At 39.3% G+C, this 20,272-nt stretch overlaps 1 protein-coding gene across 2 annotated transcripts in view; it reads right to left on the minus strand.

Moving 5' to 3' along the window:
* The window catches only part of DGKI (diacylglycerol kinase iota), a 309,513-nt gene that overhangs the window by 135,592 nt on the left and 153,649 nt on the right, over positions 1–20,272 (minus strand). The window contains exons 5-11 of one of the 2 annotated variants that reach the window (XM_087873744.1): positions 17,204–17,260; positions 15,483–15,548; positions 11,978–12,049; positions 9,490–9,606; positions 3,989–4,063; positions 3,058–3,153; positions 2,646–2,728 (exon numbers count right to left, since the gene is read on the minus strand). In XM_087873744.1, the coding sequence (XP_087729870.1) occupies positions 2,646–2,728; positions 3,058–3,153; positions 3,989–4,063; positions 9,490–9,606; positions 11,978–12,049; positions 15,483–15,548; positions 17,204–17,260 (566 nt within the window). The remainder of the gene's footprint in view (positions 1–2,645; positions 2,729–3,057; positions 3,154–3,988; positions 4,064–9,489; positions 9,607–11,977; positions 12,050–15,482; positions 15,549–17,203; positions 17,261–20,272) is intronic. The other variant, XM_034403576.2, reaches the window with a different exon arrangement.

Genomic DNA, 20,272 nt, shown 5'->3' on the forward strand with positions numbered 1-20,272 from the left:
TATTCTATTCTATTCTATTCTATTCTATTCTATTCTACTCTACTCTACTCTACTCTATTCTATTCTATTCTATTCTATTCTATTCTATTCTATTCTATTCTATTCGTCTATGGGGGCTCCCAATCATCCAGGTCATGGTTATTTCAAAGGTGCTTTTTTTCTCAAAAGTCAACTAGACTATTTTTCTATTTCTTATTTATATTTTATTTATTTATATTTTTTATTTATTTATTTATATTTATTTATATTTTATATTTATAATATATATAAATATATATTATATATTAATATGTTCTATTTCCTTGTGAAAATGTTTTGCTTCTCATCCAAGAAGCTTTTTCAGTTTTAACTAACCGGTGGGAAATGGAATGATTTACATGATATTTATTTATATGATTTATATAAATCTTTTCATTCCCTAGTTAGTTAGAACTGAAGAAGCTTCTTGGATGAGAAGCAAAACATTTTTAAAGTAAAAAACAACAACAACCCAAAGTCTAGTTGGCTTTTGATAAAAAGAAAGCACATTTGGATTCACATTTCTCAGAAAAGTACTCTGGATTCAAATCATTTTTAAAAGGCCTTCCAGAAAGAGATATACCAGTAATTAGCCAAACTTTAAAATCTTCAGGATTTGAAAAGTTAAAGCCACCAATTGCAAGTGAGCCTGGAAAGCAGTTGCTAATTAATTCAGGTGGTGGGTTGTTTTTTTTTCTGTATTGAATTTAATGAGCTTTGAGGCTCTTTACCAGTTAGCAGCCTAATTCACACATTTTGCACTATGTCACAAAACAGTTGCTGGGTTTAAAGCAATTATGCAAATTGACTGGCGGAATGTTACCCCAGAAATAACAAATTGTACTCTGATGCTTAAACAAAAAAAAACGACCAACAAGCTTCTCTGTGGTTCTCTTGTTTTCTGAAACTTGGCTCAGGATCTGCTAGCAATTCCCTTGGTTATGTCAAGCCTTTTTTCACATATAGACATAGTAAAAAACATTTTTTAAAAAACAAAAAACAAAATAAGGCTGTTCTGCTTTTGAAAGTATCAGGAATACAGGCACATCAGATGAGAGTCAGACAATATCCAAGAGTGCCATCTTGTGGCATTAAAAACATGCTATATGGGAATTTATAGAGCAGATATTTAAAACAAGATTTTAAAAACCTTCAAACAGTATTGTGTGACACTGAAATAACTCTGTAATTTTATTGGTAACAACAGAAACATTGCAAAATATGGCTCTCTTTTAGATTATTTGTAACTTCCCAGTCTAGGATTTTCTAATAATCTCCCATCCAAATATTAACAAGATTTGACTTTCCTTAGCATTTTGGTATCTAAGCACCTAAGCATTTCCCAATTTCAGCAACTTTAAGATGTGTGGACTTCAACTCTCAGGGTCCCTCAGGATTAAAGCCTGACCAGATCTGGAATTGCAACTCTTGGAAAATGGAGTAAAACTCTAATTAAAACTACCCCTTAAAAATTCAAACTACTGGAATTGCCCAGATCAATCATTTACTTGACTTTCTTGTGTAATTTTTGTGTCCAATGCAGTCTTTCACTGCCACCTCCTCCCCATATCTTTTTAAGTGTGTCCCTTAGCTGTTCAAAATTGCCTGGTGCCCACTGAAGAGGATAATAATAAGCACAAGGAGGTATAAATTTAATTGTCACAATTCACCAGTTCAAGGGGTTACTTTCTCTCAAGTCATCTTTCTCAAGTTAATTCTCTCTGCGTTCATTGGAGCCGGCATTCCCATTACTTCCAGCCATCATGGCCAGAAGCCAGTTTATGTTTTTAATTATTAGAGATAGTAATGTTTGCCGCCAATGTGTTTCAAGTTGCCTCACATTAAAATAAAGAATGACTCCAAAAGACTGATTTCAAACCGGAGTTGTTTCTTCTAGGAATGATTGATAAGAAAATGGAGAAAGGTTTGTACTACATAACATTGCATATACTAACGGTGACCAGAATTGCTCTGGCACAAATGTGGAAACAGATCAATACCCTGAACCGCCCTGAGTCTCCGGAGAAAGGTGGCATATAAATTGAACTAATAATAATACACCATCTGAAGAAATAGTAATTTAAAAAAATCCTCGAATGTGCTGAAATGGATAAAATGACAATGGAGATTAAAGAAAGAGATGATTCGGATTACTATAAAGTGTGGAATAGATTTTATACATGGCTAGAAAATAGAAATTAAAATAAGAAATAAGAATGTAAATTGAAATTTGATTAATTGGAATCTAAGAGTATTGAATTAAGGATAAAATATTGACTATGTTAATAAATAGGATGTAACTATATATAATAATTTAGTTTAAAAGAATGCTTAATATGGTTATACAAGAATAAGTGAATGACTATGAAGATTGAATTTAAAAGTATAGATAACTGTCGATGCAGAAAGTTGTAAAGTATTATATAATGTTGTTATTTACGTTTTGTATTTTACCGTTTGATGTATGCGTATGTTCCTTTTTCTTTTTCTTTTTTCATTTTTTGTCTTTTTCTATTATGTTTTTGGTTTTAAAAATGTAAAATATTCAATAAAAACTATTTTTCTAAAAAAAAGAAAAGAAAAGAAAGAATGAAGGGGCAGGTCAAACGAAACACCCCAGAACTTACGCATCTCTTGGTCCTTCCTGAGATAAGTCAAAAACCTGACGAGGATTCAAGTACCACATAAACATCTGGAGCACTTTAGTACCCTGTAAAGGACAAAAAAGGAATCAATTAACTTGTATCTCAGGCTTAAAATGCCTGATAGAGTATTTCACTAGCTTCACATTAAGAGAACTGTTACTTTAGATGTACTGGTGATGTTACCTAGTTTGGTAATGAAATGTCCTCAAGAAAACCACCAAGTTCAGAGACTCCCCAATTCAACCCCGAGCTGCAATATTTTCTTCTATCTTATTCTAGAACCTACTTCCAACCTTTAACTCTTTCATCAAGTTTGAGACATCTTTTTTCTGACATACATTCTAAATCCCTTTCTTGGTACAAGCACATTCTGTGTTCGATGCCCCATATTTACCTGATTCCCTCCACTTTTTGGATTCACAAATACAAGCAAGGGTTTCATGAGAGGGGAAGAGATAGGCTTAATCACAAAAGGTCGCCCTTTGTTCTCCTAGAGAAAGAAAAGTAAAGCATCAGCAGAAAGTTGCAGTAAGCACATTAATTAGTGGTACAGAACTACCAGCCATAAAATACCTAAACTGCTTCTTATTAAGAAAAGAGTAAATCATCATAAAGATTCAGAACATTGATTCCACACTACAGTTTGATGAAAGATAGTTAACCCCATCCTACATCCTTGTAAAATTCGATTCAAATGTCCTGAACAGTAGAGACAGGAGTCTCCACAGACAACAGTTTGGGGATATGCATTTTCAACCAAGCAGGAAATATGAATTGAGTTTGGGATGGGACTTGGGGAAGACAGGACAAAGAATTGCTATTCTCTAAATACATGTTATATTTAGCATCAGTATAACATGTTTCTAGAATATAATGGGATATGTCGGCTAATATAACTGAAAGGGATCGGATTGGAAGGGATGTTGTGTTATGAGTATATTTCCCCTAATTAATAATCATTAGACATTAATTCCCATAATTAATAATCATTAATCAATCATTAATCACTAAACACATTTTATTTAGCATAAGTATAATATGTTTCTAGAATAGAATGGGATATGTCTAATAGAACTGAAAGGGGTCAGATTGGATCAGCTGTGTTATGAGCATATTCCCCTAATTAATAATCATTAATTAGTCATTAAATCCCATAATTAATAATTAATCAATCATTAATCACCAAACACATTTTATTTAGCATAAGTATAACATGCTTCTAGAATAGAATGGGATAGAATGAAAGGGATCAGATTGGATCAGCTGTTTTGTTATGATCATTTTTCCCTAATTAATAATCATAATAAATTGTTTGAAAAACTTACCTCATTTCCTCTTTTACTGACTTTCCTTTTAAAAGAAGTTCTTTTCTTCCGCCTGGTCGAATTTTTCAGTGAATTCTGTTTTGTTTTGGGGTTTTTTTTTAAGAAGAGAAGGAGAAGGAGAATTTAAAAACAATAATGCCAAACAGAAGATCTCCCTATAAAAAACACCTTTGTGACAGTACCTGTGGAGAATGATACACCACCTGGGCACGCATGCATGAGTTGAAAGGACATGCGTCTCATGCTTTACATTTTCACATCACTGTTATGGAGAAAGCCACACACTAAGACCAGACTGGTACTTTCAGAACTGGAGACTTCCAATGCTGTGAGGGAGAAGAAAACTAGATGCTCCCATAGACTCACATAAGAGCACATGCTGTACCTGCCAACCCTCCCATTTCAGGTAGGAGACGCCCGTTTTCCTTCCGGGGCTCCAGTCTCCCGCCCAATCAGGTTCGTCTCCTGGTGTGGAGACCACCTATATAAAAAGGTTAAGGAGAACAAGATAAAGCCAGCTATGCTCTGGGTGGGAGGGGCTTTTCTCCTACTTCTTCTATTTAAACCAATGGCATTAACCAGTAGGGTAATTAACTATTAGTAGGTTAGGTATGTCCTCCTGTCTTGTATTAGTTGATGTGTGATATCACAGATGACTTTTTAGAGATGATGCTAAACATTTTTAGAGTTGATTCACAGGCTATTGATATTAAATGTACAGGTAGTCCTCAATTAACAACAATAATTGGAATCAGACTTTCTGTTTCCAAGTAATGCAGTCATAAAGTATGACATCATGTTACTGGGCCATTTAGCAGTAGCAATTCTGACAGCCCCAATGACCAGTGGTGGGATTCAGCCAGTTCGCACCGGTTCATGAAAACCGGTTGTTAAATTACCCTGGCCCCGCTATCAAAGTGGATCCTGGGCGCTGTGCTGCAATGGAGAAATGGGTAATGGAACGGCCAGCATGAGGAAAGAAGAAGGCTGCTTTCCCTCTTTCTTCTCCCGGCACCTCCTCCTTCCTTCGTGCCGGCCGCTCTGTTTCCCATTTCTCCATTGCAGCGCAGCACCCAGGATCCACTTTGATAGCGGGGGGGGGTGTAATTTAACAACCGGTTCACCCAGGGTCAGGTTGGTTATCGCGGGAGGCTCATACCGCATGTGCGGAGGAGCTGGAGGATGGGGATGGGCCATGCCTCCCACGACAGCCAACCTGACCCTGGGCAAACCGGTTATTTGAATCCCACCACTGCCAATGACCATTATTAGCCCACATGAGTCATTAGGCAAGAACTTCAAATGATTGTGAGTTCCTGCTGGCTTCCCCATTGACTCTACTTGTGTGAAGTTGACAGGGAGGGTCACAAATCATGATCATGTGATCACAGGACTCTGCAACATTCAGAAATTTATTTAATGTATTTTTAATGTATTATTTTTTGGGGGGGGGAAATGCATCAAATAGGTTGGTTTAAGAAACACCAAGTTCCTGTTCAAAAACTCAGTCAAATAATCCCTATTTGCTGATTTATAATGTCAGCAATGGCTGTCAGAGGTGTGTTTCTAACAAAGTCATGACTTATAAGATATTCTATATAAGTATGAAGAACTTCAATGAAAACCTCATTGTTGCTCCCTTAAATCTTACTAGAGACATTCTCCCAATGCTGAGCTGGCTAAATTACATTTAGCATTTAACTTTATTTGTCCCTATTTTTTAAAGTAATAACCAAAAAAATAAGGGTAATGAAGACTTTAGTCTTTGTTTTAATTTTCTGGGATGCTGAGTCCCTGAACATTCCAGAATGCAAGCTGTGTGTTTCTCTTGGATAATGTTGCAAAATCACAAAACCATTTTCTCCATGTTAAAATTCCTTGAAAGTATAATGAAAATTAAAGAAAAACGCTTCTGTGTACACCACAAAGGAACAATGCAAACTATCCCAATAGATGGATAACTCAAGAGTTTGCTTTTGCAAATATTTGAAATACTTTAAGGATTCAAAGAAATTGAAAATTTCAGGTTTATGAAGTAGGATTGAAGGATCTTTAGCCTTAGAAAACAATGACTGAGAGGGGATATGATGTCCCACATCAAATTTTTAAAAGGAAGGTCAAGGCCTGTCTTCAGAGTGCATGACATAGAAGAATGGTTTTAATTTACAGGAAGGAAGGCAGATTCCAAGTGAATGTTGTACTTCCAGAAAGTACAAGTAATTTGACAGAGGGTTCAATTATCCAGAGAAGAAGTGCAGGATTCGCTTCACTGGATTTTTTTTCAAGCAGTTGCTTAATAACCATCTCTCGTCAATGCTTTAATTATATTTCTGCACTGTATAAGGGATCGGACAATAACTAAATGTCCACCTTCAACATTGTAATTCTATGAAAGCTATGTGGCAGAGGAATATTGTGAAAGTTATTCTTTTACATCTAATGATAAATACAGCCGTGTTATCTATAAAGAGTCACGTTTCCCCTTTTAATCATAAAATGAATACTTCTGGCATATACAATCACTTTGGTCTATTAGCCTGCATTTCTCTGCAGATCACTTGAATTGTTAATAACAGTTCCATACAGAAGAAAAAAAACTATTCCTGATTTTTTTTCCCCACCTTATCTAAATTGATAAAAAGGTATTGGCAATATCTTTCAAATGAGAAGATTGTTTCAATGATGCTCTCATGGATAGACTACATTGCCTTCTTCAGTTAGAAGGTGACTGTTGTGGTCTGCCAGCAGCCTGTGGAGCTAGCAGCAGAGTCGGACAGTGAGGAGGCTGGGGAGGAACATGGGCCAGTCCTGGAGTCTGGGGAAGGCCCTGACAAGGGCTCTGCATTGGAGGCAGAGATGGGGCCAGGGCCATCTGGGAGTGATGCGCGGACTCCGGAGCCCCCAGAGTCAGACAGCAGAGAGGCAGAGGAACAGGAGGAGCCTGTTCCTAGTGCACACATGTGCAGAGCTGCCAAAAGGCAAGAGCAGCTAAAGCAAAAGAGATGACTTGGGAGTAAGGCCAGGAGATGATTGGCCCCTCCCATAAGGCTTAAAAGAGAAACAGAGGCACTTGGACCTTTTGCAGGAAAGCAACGTTGCTAACTCTGTTTCCAGTCAGCATCTCTTGTTTGTTTCTGAACTTCGTGGGGCTTTGCCAAGTAAGGCCTTTGGCAGGGTGTCAAAGAAGATAAAGGTTGGTGATAATCCCGAAGGACTTCTTCCGAAGGACTTGTTTGGCAACTAATTGGGACTCATCTGGGAATGAATGTAATTCTCAGCTGTTTCAATAAAATAGGTTTGTTTGGGACTAATTGTGTATTGTAATTACTCAGTAAGCCAAGGTCACAACAGTAACCAAGTGCTGGTCTTCCTTTTTAGAATCTGCTCCCCAAGATGAAGCAGCCTCTTTGGCTTCCCATATTTCTATTAAAACACAAAGGAAAGCAGCATGCAAGAAGACTTCCCATGAGGCTTTCAGTTGTGTGGGCAGCCAGGCAGGCTTCAAAATCATGGAGAGATGTGTTACAAAAATAACCACAGCTTTAGCACCTTCTGCCATCTCCAGGTATAAAATAAGCTCAACCACATGAGGTATGTTCATGTGTCCTTAAAATAAAGTTTTAAAAAAATCAATACTTCTTTTGCAAGAAGAGAATTTCTGAGCAACCAAAAGCACATTTCAGCACAGGACTCTTTGTAACAGGGCTGTGAAGCCAAATTCCCCTTCTAATAAAACTTTCAATGGTCATATTACTCCTCATTAAGGAACATTTCAAATAATCCATCGCAATGATTCCAGTTTAAGCACAAAGAAATTATTAGTCTTCCTTGGGTTATTATTCTTTCTTGGGTTACTCTATGTTTGTTTGTTGTTGTTGTTTTGCAACAATATTGTTGATTCTCTTGCAGATCCAAGATCCAAAAATTATATATTCCAGTGAAGAGTTTATTTGCGTCTGCTGTCTGAAGGAGTTACCCAACTATACCTCAGGGCTCAATTTCCCACATTCATCCATGCATTTAATAGAAAGTCTGGAATCCACACAACGCTCTCTTTCATAATTTCTCTGAACACATGAACACTTTTCTCCACTCCATATATTCCATCTCTTCATAATGGAGAGAACTCAAAGTATTTCAAATCACCAAAGTATCATTTGCTGTGAAAAGGGAAAGAATTTATCACAATTCAGCAATTCCAATGGAAGACCTTGTGATTTCCAGATATCTCTATGGAGCAAAGGCCCTTTTTAAAAGAAAAAAAAAACAAAACCTTCCCCTAAAATCAACTTTGTTTTCATTATCTACCAATAGACGTTTAAAACAGAAGTAGATATGTTCACTCAAAGGTCCATTGAATGATATAATCTGTCAAAAATTATGAACGGCTGCTGTTTTGCTGCACTATATATATTTTTCCTAAAATAATTTAGGTTAAAATTCCTGCTCAAATTCAAAAATGGCAATCCTACTAGTAAAAAAAATAATAACTGCTCTATAGGTTGCAAGCATATTAATTGGAAACCCTGGTAAAAAAAATATCCCAAGTTCTAAGGCAGTAGATAAGAATGTGACTTCTGACACAACATTTTATGAGAAGTCCCTTCGCCACATTCTCCAGTTTGGAGAAAAATAATGTTCAATCCAGAAGACCACAGACTGAATCAAGAGCAGTAGTGGTATTCAGCCAGTTCTATGCGGTTCGGGCAAACTGGAAGCGGCAGCTGTGGGAGGCTCCGCCCACCCACCCGATGTCATTATGTCCCATTTAGCCATGTTTTTGACTCTCTGCGCATGTGCAGAAGGCCCTGCACATGCGCAGAAGTGGCACCTGCAAGCGAAGAGAGAGAGAGAGCGCACTCACATTTGCAAACCAGTAGCGGGACATAAGTGAATACCACTCCTGATCAAGAGACTTACTGTATAAAGGAACAAACTGGAGTTGAGCAACTGTCTCATTAAAGCAGACCAAGGATCAGATGGAAAACCTGAACTAGCTTTACATGAACCATGGCCACTTTCCAAACTGGACAGTTTGAAAAGCCTGTTCATTTGACTTCAACCACGTTTCCTGTGGGATCTGATCATGCCCGCTTCTGCTTCTGGCTACACCCAGTGCTCGAAGGCTGAACCTGGAAATCAGTTTTCATTTGAGATCCTCAACCCAGAAAGGATTTCTCCAGATTCTTAAAATGATTGTTTAACAATCCTGTTAATACCACGTGTATATTTAAGCTACTCCTTGGAAGGTAGAACTGGTTGCTTTGGTTGCCGCCATCTCCAAGTTCTAACATTTTACTCTTCCAGATTTAAGATAGTTACATATAATAAAGTTTTAGAAAACATTATCTGGAAAGAGAAGATAATGTCTTATAGCAAATAGGGGTATTAGCTGATGGTAGCCAAAGGCAGGATAGCATGTTTTCCCCACAGGAATATCAGCAGTCTTCAGCCAGGTGAACCAATCCACGCTGTCAGAACAGGCAGAAGCATGCTGTTACCTGAGGCTTCTTCACCTTAATGATCCAGGTGGGGGGAACAATAACAGCAGCATGAGCTCCTAGGGAACAAGGCTCCTCAATGTGCTGCAACAGGAAGCAGGTGACTTTATTGTGAAACTAAAGGGGAAGAAAAGCAGAGGCCTCTGTGAAATGAAGAATATGGAGAAGGGCAAAGGTGAGAAGGGGGTGGGGGAAAACAAAGACATCAGCATTAGGAAAAAGACACATTCCGATCTTTCTTTTCCCTTGCCTCACAGCATTTTAGGCCCAAAGAATGCATCTCTTTAAAAAGAAGAGCAACCAGGATGATTAGGGGACTGGAGACTAAAACATACGATGATGAACGGTTACATGAACTGGGCATGGCTAGTCTAGTGAAGAGAAGGACCAGGGGAGACATGATAGCAGTGTTCCAATATTTGAGGGGCTGCCACAGAGAGGAAGGGGGTCAAGCTATTTTCCAAGGCAACCAAAGGCCAGACAAGGAATAATGGATGGAAACTGACCAAGGAGAGATTCAACCTAGAAATAAGGAGAATTTTTCTGACAGTGAGAACAATCAAGCAATGGAACAGCTTGCCTTCGGAAGTTATGGGAGCTTCAACACTGGAGGCTTTCAAGAAGAGATTGGACTGCCATTTGTCAGAAATGGTGTAGAAATGGTCTCCTGCTTGGGGGGAAGGGTGTGGGACTAGATGACTTACAAAGTGCCTTCCAACTCTGTTAATCTGTTACCAAACTGTTTTGTCCACACAGAACATGTTTTGTATTGAGAGCACGGTGGGGTCCATATGAAAAGAATGACATGTGGAATTCATATACATGAATATGCTGTATGTGAATTATGTTGCTTTGCATTCTTTCAGCCCAGATGGCAACTGGCACAATTATCCTAACCGTAAGATATCTCCCAAGCCACTTTTTCTTTTTATATTCCCCAAACAAGTGCGTAGCCAATCATGTTTTGGGGTGAATGATGGGCTCCTAATTCAATAACTCAATTCCTATTTATATGCCTAATAAGTACATAATGCAGACGACACAAAGGTGTGTGACAGAGTTGATGCTCCTGGGGTCATTCGTAACCAGTGGTGGGTTGCCCCCGGTTCGCACCGGTTCTATAGAACCAGTAGTAAAACCGGTGGGAGGTTCCGCTCACCGACCCTGATGTCATCAAAATGTTTCTGCGCATGCACAGAAGAGCGCGCGCATGTGTGAGCGAAGCGGGCACGCGCATACGGTCCCACTACAAACCGGTAATAAAGGTAAGTAGAACCCACCCCTGTTCATAACACAGAAAATGATTTGGCATTGCTGGAAAATTGATCAAAAATGTGGAAACTGCAATTCAATGTTTCTAAATGTAAGATCATGTGCTTGGGAAAAAAATATTCCTCCGTCAGGTTACAGTATTGGGGGCTCCAGTGTTATAAGAAGAGAAGAAAAGAATTTAGGTGTGCTCATAACAGATGACTGCAAAATGAGTAATGCATTAAATGATGCATTACTAGAGGGATCACCAGCAGGAAAAAGGAGATCCTAATCCTACTATATAGGGACGCGGTGGCTCAGTGGCTAAGACACTGAGCTTGTCGATCGAAAGATTGGCAGTTCAGTGGTTCGAATCCCTAGTGCCGCGTAACAGGGTGAGCTCCCGTTACTTGTACCAGTTCTGCCAACCTAGCAGTTCGCAAGCACGTAAAAATGCATTTGGCATTTAGTCATGCCGGCCACATGACCACGGAGACGTCTTTGGACAGTGCTAGCTCTTTGGCTTTGAAACAGAGATGAGCACCGCCCCCTAGAGTCAGGAACAACTAGCACATATGTGCGAGGGGAATCTTTAGCTTTACCTTTAATCCTACTATATAGCATTTTAGTCAGACCCCATTTAGAATACTATATCTAGTTCTGAAGACCTTACTTTTTTAAAAAAAGGTTTTGTTAAGGTTGAGCAAGTCCAGAGATGGGCAACACAAATGGTGCAAGTTGTGAGGGACAAAACAATATCAGAAGCGATTAAGGAACTGAATATTCATTGTATAGGCTAGAGGACAGAAGGAAAAGTGGGGAATGTGACTGAAACCTTTAAATATATTAAAGGGATCTAGTAGGTAGTTATTTTCAATATTAAGCAAAAATCAAGAACATGGGGCATAGCCTCAAACTGACAGGAGGGAAGTATAAAGGTAATATTAGAAAGTATTATTTCAAAGAAAGAATAATGAAAGCTTGGAACCAACTTCCATCAGGGGTAATGGGTCAATCATCAGTAACTGAGTTTATACATGCTTGGGATAAACAAATGTCCATTATCTGGCAACAACAACAAAAAAAAATTAGAAGACACAAAGGGTAGACTAAGTCTTTTTCTGCCATCATCAGTTTTCTATATTTCTATAAGAGGAAGGAAATGAGGAATAAAAAGTATGATGGACTCTACCCATCGGCTAAAATTTGCAGTATCACTTTTGAGAAAATGACTTACCGCTTGCTTGCACCATGAACAGCTGATAGCCACAATCTCTTTACTATGAAAGGAGAATTTTTGTTGAAATCCCTGAAATAACAAGAGTTTGTTGCATCACCAATTAACATTTCACATATTTTTTTTTCCAAATAGAATTGAGGCTGTTAATGGCTAAGACATATCTCTAATAGTCACATGATATATGACAGTAGCTAAAGTTGAGGCTTTGATGATACCTTTACTTTCCAAAGTCATCTCAAAAAGCTCTGCTTAAGGTCTGTCAAAACTTTTGAAATAATAGCTTACTGTATTCTGTATTCTGTATAGAATACATAAATATTCTATATTCAATATAGTAGGGATGACGACTATATTTTATCAAGCTGAGCCTCAAGCTGATGTAGACCAATCCATCAATTTTCTGGATAGAAATGAGATATACAGTAACTCCAATAGAAGATAATATACAGTATGCAGCTGAGAGTTGAACTGTGGAGACTTTAATTCTTTCTGAGCTTGGTTGTTTGTTTGCAGACATTTCAGTACCCGATAAGGTGACATAATCAGGGGTAGGAATGTGATGTTTGCTCCCTGTTTATATATACATGCCAGTGTTGGTGGGGTAATCGTTTTTGGTAGTTCCTTGCTTAGGTTACTGTTTACTGCTTGATAGTTTGTCTTGTGTTGATCTCTTTTTATCTAGGTTGTAAGCTGCTGGAGATGATGTGATGAGAGTGTATGTTATTATTATCTGCCACAATCATGTGTAAGGGTTTGTGGGTTTGTTGGGTTGTTGGTTTGCTTCCTTGCTTATTTGGTTTTATATAAAATGTCTTCTTTTCTAAATTTTTATTTATTAAGCTTGATTGTTGTATGCCACCCAGAGTCACAAATTGGGAGAGAAGACGTTTTAACAAATCTCTGATTTTTTATTCATTCATGCATTCGTTTGTTTGTTTGTTCATTCATTTATCAATCAAATTTATTTGGTGCCCATCTTGCAGTTCAAGGCTACATATATTGTGGGATATACACAATATATTGTGGGAGCTTCATCACTTGAGACTTTCAAGAAAAGATTGGACTGCCATTTGTCAGAAATGGTGTAGGGTCTCCTGCTTGAGTGCGGGGTTGGACTAGGTGACCTATAAGGTCCCTTCCAACTCTGTTAATCTGTTAATATATATCCATTGTTTTTATATATATATAAAAAATACATTTACATTCATGCTTCTACCCAGAACACCGTGCAAAATTTATAACTAATTCAAATAGCTCCATTCAAATATCCCTTGGCAGAAACAAATACCCAAGGAATCAAAAACAAGAAGTTCTCAAACTGCAGTGCCTACTTTTGATTTGCCACTGCCATGGTTCTATAAATCAAGAAAAGTATCCCAATTAGCAACATTAAATCAGAAGAAGTGGGTTATGGAAACTAGAATACTAAGATACAACCTTAGTGTAAAGGTTTCAGACCAGATTTATATGGTTGCCCATCACACCAAAAGCAACTCTGGGTAGCATACAACAATCATGGTTGCACTGTTTATAATATGTTTGCACCATTAGAAGCATCTCCTCCATTGATTTAGGATTTCTGATAAATGATCGAATTAGATCAGGGGTTCTCAAACTTTTTAAACAGGGGGCCAATTCACGGTCCCTCAGACTGTTGGGGGGCTGGACCGGCTGGGTGGGTGTGGCTAGGTGGTCATGTGACTGGGTGGGTGTGGCCAATTTAGCAGTCCATTAAACAATACACACAAATTAAACTTTAATTTGTTATCCTCCTGGGAGTAGAAAGCAGGTTAGTGAAGGGATGTGGCTGCCTTGGGGGTGGGTGAGGGACTTCTCTCTCTCTCTCTCTCTCTCTGTGTGTGTGTGTGTGTGTGTGTGTGTGTGTGTGTGTGTGTCTCCCTCCCTCCCTCTCTCTCTCTCTGGAGGCTGGGGAGGGTAACAGTACTCCTCTAGTACCACTCCAGTACCACTCTGCTGCCCAAAAATGGGTCCTGAGGCCTCCACGCATCCCATTTTTGGCCTTGGCCTCCAGAAGGCAGGTGGGGGCTGGTGGGTAGGTGGGGCGATGTGGGCGGGGCAGCCTCATGGTCCTGCGCGGGCCAGATTAATGGTTTTGGCGGGCTGTATCCAACCCACGGGCCGTAGTTTGAGGACCCCTTAATTAGATACTTGTGTTACTGGCCATGCTACAACAACTAGTTATGGCATGTTGTAGTTTTTAATCTTGGACTTCATGCACACAGTTAATGCTTTAGAACCTTCAGTTATCGCTCCTAGCAGTTATCACTCCTGTATAACACAATTTATTATCTTCTGCTAATTCACATTAACACAGTTTGGTTTTGGGGAATTCAGTGAATGCATCTCAGAAACTGCAGCAACTATATAATTGGTACATGTTGAGGATCAAAGATTTGGGCTTTTTTAAGAGTAAGAAAAAGATGATGAAATTATCTAGTTTATTACAAAAGTAATAATTTAAAAAATGACTTGAGAGGAATGAATGATGTGAAAAATAAAAGATACTGCTCAGAGATAATAGAGCCATTATTCTTTTCTGCAGGTCTGACAAATTGCTTCTTCTTTTTTTCAGATTTGTTAAATAGAGAACTGGAGAAACAAAGAGCATTAAATATGAGTTTACATGGACGCAGTTTTTAAAAGTCCCAGAACCTGATGTTTTTGAATATCAGATTGCTCAGATATTGTTGGAGATTAAGATCTGGAACGATCTGCCCCCGGAGATACGAAGGATACCAGATCTCCGGGCCTTTCGCCGTGCCTTAAAAACTTTTCTTTTCCATCAAGCAGGGCTGGCGTGACCCCCCCCCCACCTTTTTTTTTTAGCTCTTTTTAGTTTTTTAGCTTTTTAAGTGTAAATTGGGTTTTAACTGGATTGTTTTAAATTGTGGGCCAAAGCTGTATAATTCTGTTAATTGATTTTAAATTTTGTATTGGTATGTTTTTTATCCTTGGCTCTGCACCGCCCTGAGTCCAATAGGAGAAGGGTGGTATATAAATTGAATAAATAATAATAATAATAATTTCCAAATCTTGAACCGATAACATTCTTGAATGTGCCAAATAATATCAATGCACTGTGATAAGGCTAATATGTCTGAGTTGCAAACATTTTAACAGCCACTAGATAGCAGTAAAGAGGCACTGAAAAAAATATTGATTCTAACTTTGCTGTCACCTGCTGGTCATCTGATTTTTTTGCAGCCCAGGTAATGGCTATAGCAAAGGTGGGTAAATATTTGGCAGCCAGAGGGAAACCCTTCAAAATTTGTTAGGCAGAAAAGGAATGGCAAAAACTATCTAAAGTCATTAAAATCTACAGTACAGCCTTCAATTTTAATATCTTAGCAGGAAAACAAACAGAAAAAGCAGGACAGAAAAACCTTTAAAGAGGCCAATTATGTTGCTAGAAGAAGAGATACCTGAAGACTAGAACTTATAATTACTTTTTTTTTACAGATTTTGATGGCATTATTTCTACCTTTCCACATTGTTTACATTTCCCTTCCTGTCGCCTTCTGTGAACCCAGTGATGTCGAACAAAATTCTGTAGAATAGGGAAACACAAGCAAAAAATAGAATTAATTTAAAATACATTCCAACCAAATCCCAATTCTATACAACCTTGATACAACTCACCTATAAGAGAGCAAAGACATTGGCAAAAGATAATCATACATAATAAGATGTTCTGAAGCACATAGGGAGATCTTTTATAGTGGAAACTTGCCATGATGCTGAAAAGAAGTGGTTAAAACCTGGAATCTTCCAATTGTAATATATCTTAAAGCCATTGTAATGTTTAGACTTAGGTCTAGGCCCGTGATGGCGAACCTATGACACCATATCAGTGGGCATGCGAGCTCAGCTCCGGCACACATGCGCACATCGGCCAGCTGATTTTGGGTCTTCTGGGCCCACCAGAAATAGGGAAACACATTGTTTCCTGCCTCTGGAGGGCCTGGGGGGGTGGGGAAGGCTTGTTTTTCTTTCTCACCTGGCTCCAGGGCCTCTCTAGGAGTCTGGGGAGGGCAAAAACGGCCTTCCCCACCCCCCTGGAGGACCTTTGGAGGCCAAAAATGGCCCATTTAACAACTTCCAGTGGGACTGGAAGGCCCCTTTTTTGCTGTCCCCAGCCTCCAGGGCCTCTCTAGGAGGGGCGAAAATGACCTTCCCCCACTCCCACCCCCGGAGGTCCTCCAGAGGCCGAAAACAGGCCATTTGACAACTTCTGGTCCCACCATAAACTATTACGGTGGTGCTGTCTTTACCCTTTTTCTATCTGTAGAAGAGCAGGCAGAGCTGGGGGGCAGAGTTAAACATGTTATCAGCTTAGAGTCCTTACATTGCCACAAACAACCCAAATCCAACTCAACAATTTAATATTGAACTTTAGTTGACTGGATTCTTGTGTATAGCCTTGAATAAATCTTCCATGTTGAAACTCAACAAATGGTCCTGATCAGCTTTGAAATGCACTTACTTTCGCTACTGGTTCAGGAGTGTGAGTGTGCACACCTCTTCTGCGCATGTGCAGAGCCTTCTGCACATGCACAGAGAGTCAAAAATGGGATGTAATGATGTCCTGGCAGGTGGGGCACCGCCAGCACTACCGGTTCGTGCAAGCCGGATAGATCCAGCCAGATTTCACCGCTGGTCCTGATCCTTTGTGCCTGACACTGTCACATATAATATTCAGACTGAGATGCTTCTTACTCCTCTGGAATGCACCCCTCCCTTCTGGGAATCCATCTTCTTATTTCAGAGGTCTGTAACCTTAAACACTCAAAGAGCCATTTGGACCTGTTTCCCATAGAAAAGAAAACACCGGGAGCCACAAAACCCTTCCCGTGCCTGACTATTTCTTAAGCAGCCACAAAACTAGCATATATAGCTGAATTAAACGTTCTGTTTTCTTCTGAAACTTTTTTTTTCTTGGATTTATCCATGGTTGGCCTACCGGGGGTTGAAAAGCTCAATAAATTGTATGCCAGCAGGTGTCGCACATTGGCGGTTGTGACAGATATTTTGAGTGACAGGGAGCCGCAGCAGAGGGGTGAAAGAGACACATGTGACTCCAGAGCCACAGGTTGCTGACCCCTGTCTTATTTCATTCCATCACACTCAGACTCCTTAGTGATGAGTGTCATTCAGGTAAGGCTACATGTATCATTCAGAGACAATCTGTCTCCTGCCACTTACCTCTCTTGGAGATCTAGAACTGCCTTCTCGAAAAGTTGGCTTGCACCGGAAGTTAATCTGTCAGGAGGGAAGCAAAGCAAGAGACCAAACAGTAATGATTACCAAACTGTCTCTAGATCAATGAAGCAGAAAAATCCACAACAAACCTCACAAATTGCTCCAGACTACGATAATTCCCCAAACTAACTTGGCTCCATGTTACAAATTATTATTTCCTCAAGTTTGTTATTAGGGATAATAGAAGCAATGAACCAGAAAGCCAAAATAAAGTATTGAAGGCAAATGAGAAAGCAAAGGACCATATTTGGTTTGATAGCTACATTTAAGTGGCAGATTTTCAAAGCAATTTGCAAATCATTTCTAGGCAATTCAAAATTATGTCATTTATATTGCAGAACTCAAGTGCTCATAGTGCCAGAAAACAGATATATGGAAGTGTGAAATGACTTCTTTATGAAAAGCATAAAGAAATATTATTGACATGCAGTAGTTATACTATATTTGATGTGATAAATGGAATGCAGTTTTGTATGAATGTATTGAACTTTTCAGTTCTCCAAGCATTTTTAAAGCAAGGATATCATGAACACAAAAAGAGGAAAGGAATGAATGCACTAACTCTATTTTCCTCTACCACCTCCATGTGCAGAGACCATGAGAGAGAATATCCTTCCTCTATAGAAATTCTCAATGTAATTTCAAATTGCATTTTGTGGGGCATAACACTAAGGGAAGAAGCACACTTCTTTCTGGTGTCTCTCTTTCCATGTACAATATTTATTCCACACAAATGCTTACACAGGTACACTTCAAACTAGGTAAAGGTAAAGGTTCCCCTCGCACATATGTGCTAGTCGTTCCCAACTTTAGGGGGCAGTGCTCATCTCCGTTTCAAAGCTGAAGGGCCAGCGCTGTCCGAAGACGTCTCCGTGGTCATGTGGCCGGCATGACTAAATGCCAAAGGTGCACTGAACGCTGTTCCCTTCCCACCAAAGGCGGTCCCTATTTTTCTACTTGCATTTTTTTGTACGTCTTTTTGAACTGCTAGTTTGGCAGAAGCTGGGACAAGTAACGGGAGCTCACCCCGTTATGCAGCACTAGGGATTCAAACCGCTGAATTGCCAACCTTTCAATCGACAAGCTCAGTGTCTTAGCCTCTGAGCCACTGTGTCCCTTCACTTCAAACTAGAAGTGTATGTAATGGGAGCTACGAATACATTCTTTGTCTTTGGTTAACAAGGCATTTTTCCAGTACTCAGTGCCACTTGATTCCACTGCTTTTGCCACCCGTGGCCATGTCCAGTATCTGGTGTGGGATGCAAGCATGTACATGGGAAGAGTCACTCATCTGGCTTCACAATCGTGAAGCCAGATTTCCCAGGTGGATGGAGAATGCCTCCATGCATAAATGTAGTGTCTTCTTTTGTAATATGTTCAAAGCATGACAGTCTGAGACACTGACAAGAGGACACCAGTTCTCCAGAACCTGTCAGAACCTACTGGATTTTACCCCTGGTTTAAGGGAGATTTAAATAATGAGCTGGCCATGAGTTTTCCTCATAAACTAATCTAGATTAACATAATTTATGAAGAAAAGAAAACCCACAGCCATATTAAAACCTCACTTAACTGCGTGGCAATAGCTGATCTAGAGTCCTTTATGACTATATTCATGATGACGTCGGTAACAAATTTGTAGGAGAAGATATTTGTTATTTCTGCTAAAGGTCATCAAGAAAATTGGACCAATATGGCTTTTTAGAACTTGAAGTTTCTTCTCTGCCTAGCAATTTTTTTAAAAAAAATATCCGTTTTGATGACACAAACACACATCTGCAACGTAGACGAGCGTTTACAATTAAGGCATCCCTTCATGCAACTGACAAAATTAGCTATTGAAAATAAAAACCTAGAACACAATGTATTCATTACTCTTTCATATGCCACAAATCTATTTGTTCTTGGTAATCAAAACAAAATAGAATCAAACATGGCTCTTTGGTGATGTGTACAATTACCAGGATTGCTTCTTTTTTGTAAATAAAAAAAAAATTGCCTTTATTCTTGCCTGCTCCACAAAGCTTATACAACATTTATATGTAATAGAGACTTGTATTTTCTTTTAAATCAATTAAAAATCAGGCTCTGTTTGCAGCACGATAAAAGGCCCTGATTTCTGGCATGCGATTTCATTAGGAAAAGGCTCATTTGTGACATTATACTCAACCTGTTCATCACTATGCAAAAAATAATAATAATGTACCCAAAACAAAATTATTCTTTAAAATATCACAGGACATTGTTCTCCTTGCAGTAAATAGAATCTGGTTACTCTCCTACAGTGGAAAGTCTGTAGAGATTCTCAGTCATCCATGTCATGGTTGTCCCAAAGGTGCTTTTTCAGGAGACAACTGGACTTTCTTGTTTTTACTTTTGAAGACGTTTCGCTTCTCATCCAAGAAGCTTCTTCGGCTCTGACAGGATAGTGGGGAATGGAAGGATTTATATTCCTTGCAGACAGCTGGTAATCTGCATCAGAGGTGAAACCTACTTACCTTCCCTACCGGTTCGGAAGTGCGAGCGCATGAGTCAAATGCGATTTTGGACCCTCTGTGCATGTGCAAAGCCTTCTGTACATGTGCAGAGGGTAAAAAACAGGTTACTTCCTGGTTAAAACCAGGAAGTAAGGGTGTCCGGGCGGGTGGGCGGAGCCTCATGCTGCCGTCACTACCGGTTCTCCGAACCACCCGCCATCACCCCAGCAGTTCAGCTGAACCGGTCTGAACCTCTAGCATTTCACCCCTGATCTGCATCCTTTTAATGACCCTCTAAAGCAACCGTCTATAAGGATGCAGATTACCAGTTGTCCGTCTGCAAGGAATATGAATTCTTCCATTCCCCACTATCCTGTCAGAGTTGAAGAAGCTTCTTCGATGAGAAGCAAAATGTCCTCAAAATTAAAAACAAGAAAATCCAGTTGCCTCCTGAAAAAGCACCTTTGGGTCTTCTGCAGTTGATTGCTACCAGAAGATATATCAGAATATCTTTTTCATATTTGCCGATGAATAC

This window comes from Pantherophis guttatus, chromosome 7 (assembly GCF_059756535.1).
Source record: "Pantherophis guttatus breed Tessera chromosome 7, ASM5975653v1, whole genome shotgun sequence".
Lineage (NCBI taxonomy): Eukaryota > Metazoa > Chordata > Lepidosauria > Squamata > Colubridae > Pantherophis > Pantherophis guttatus.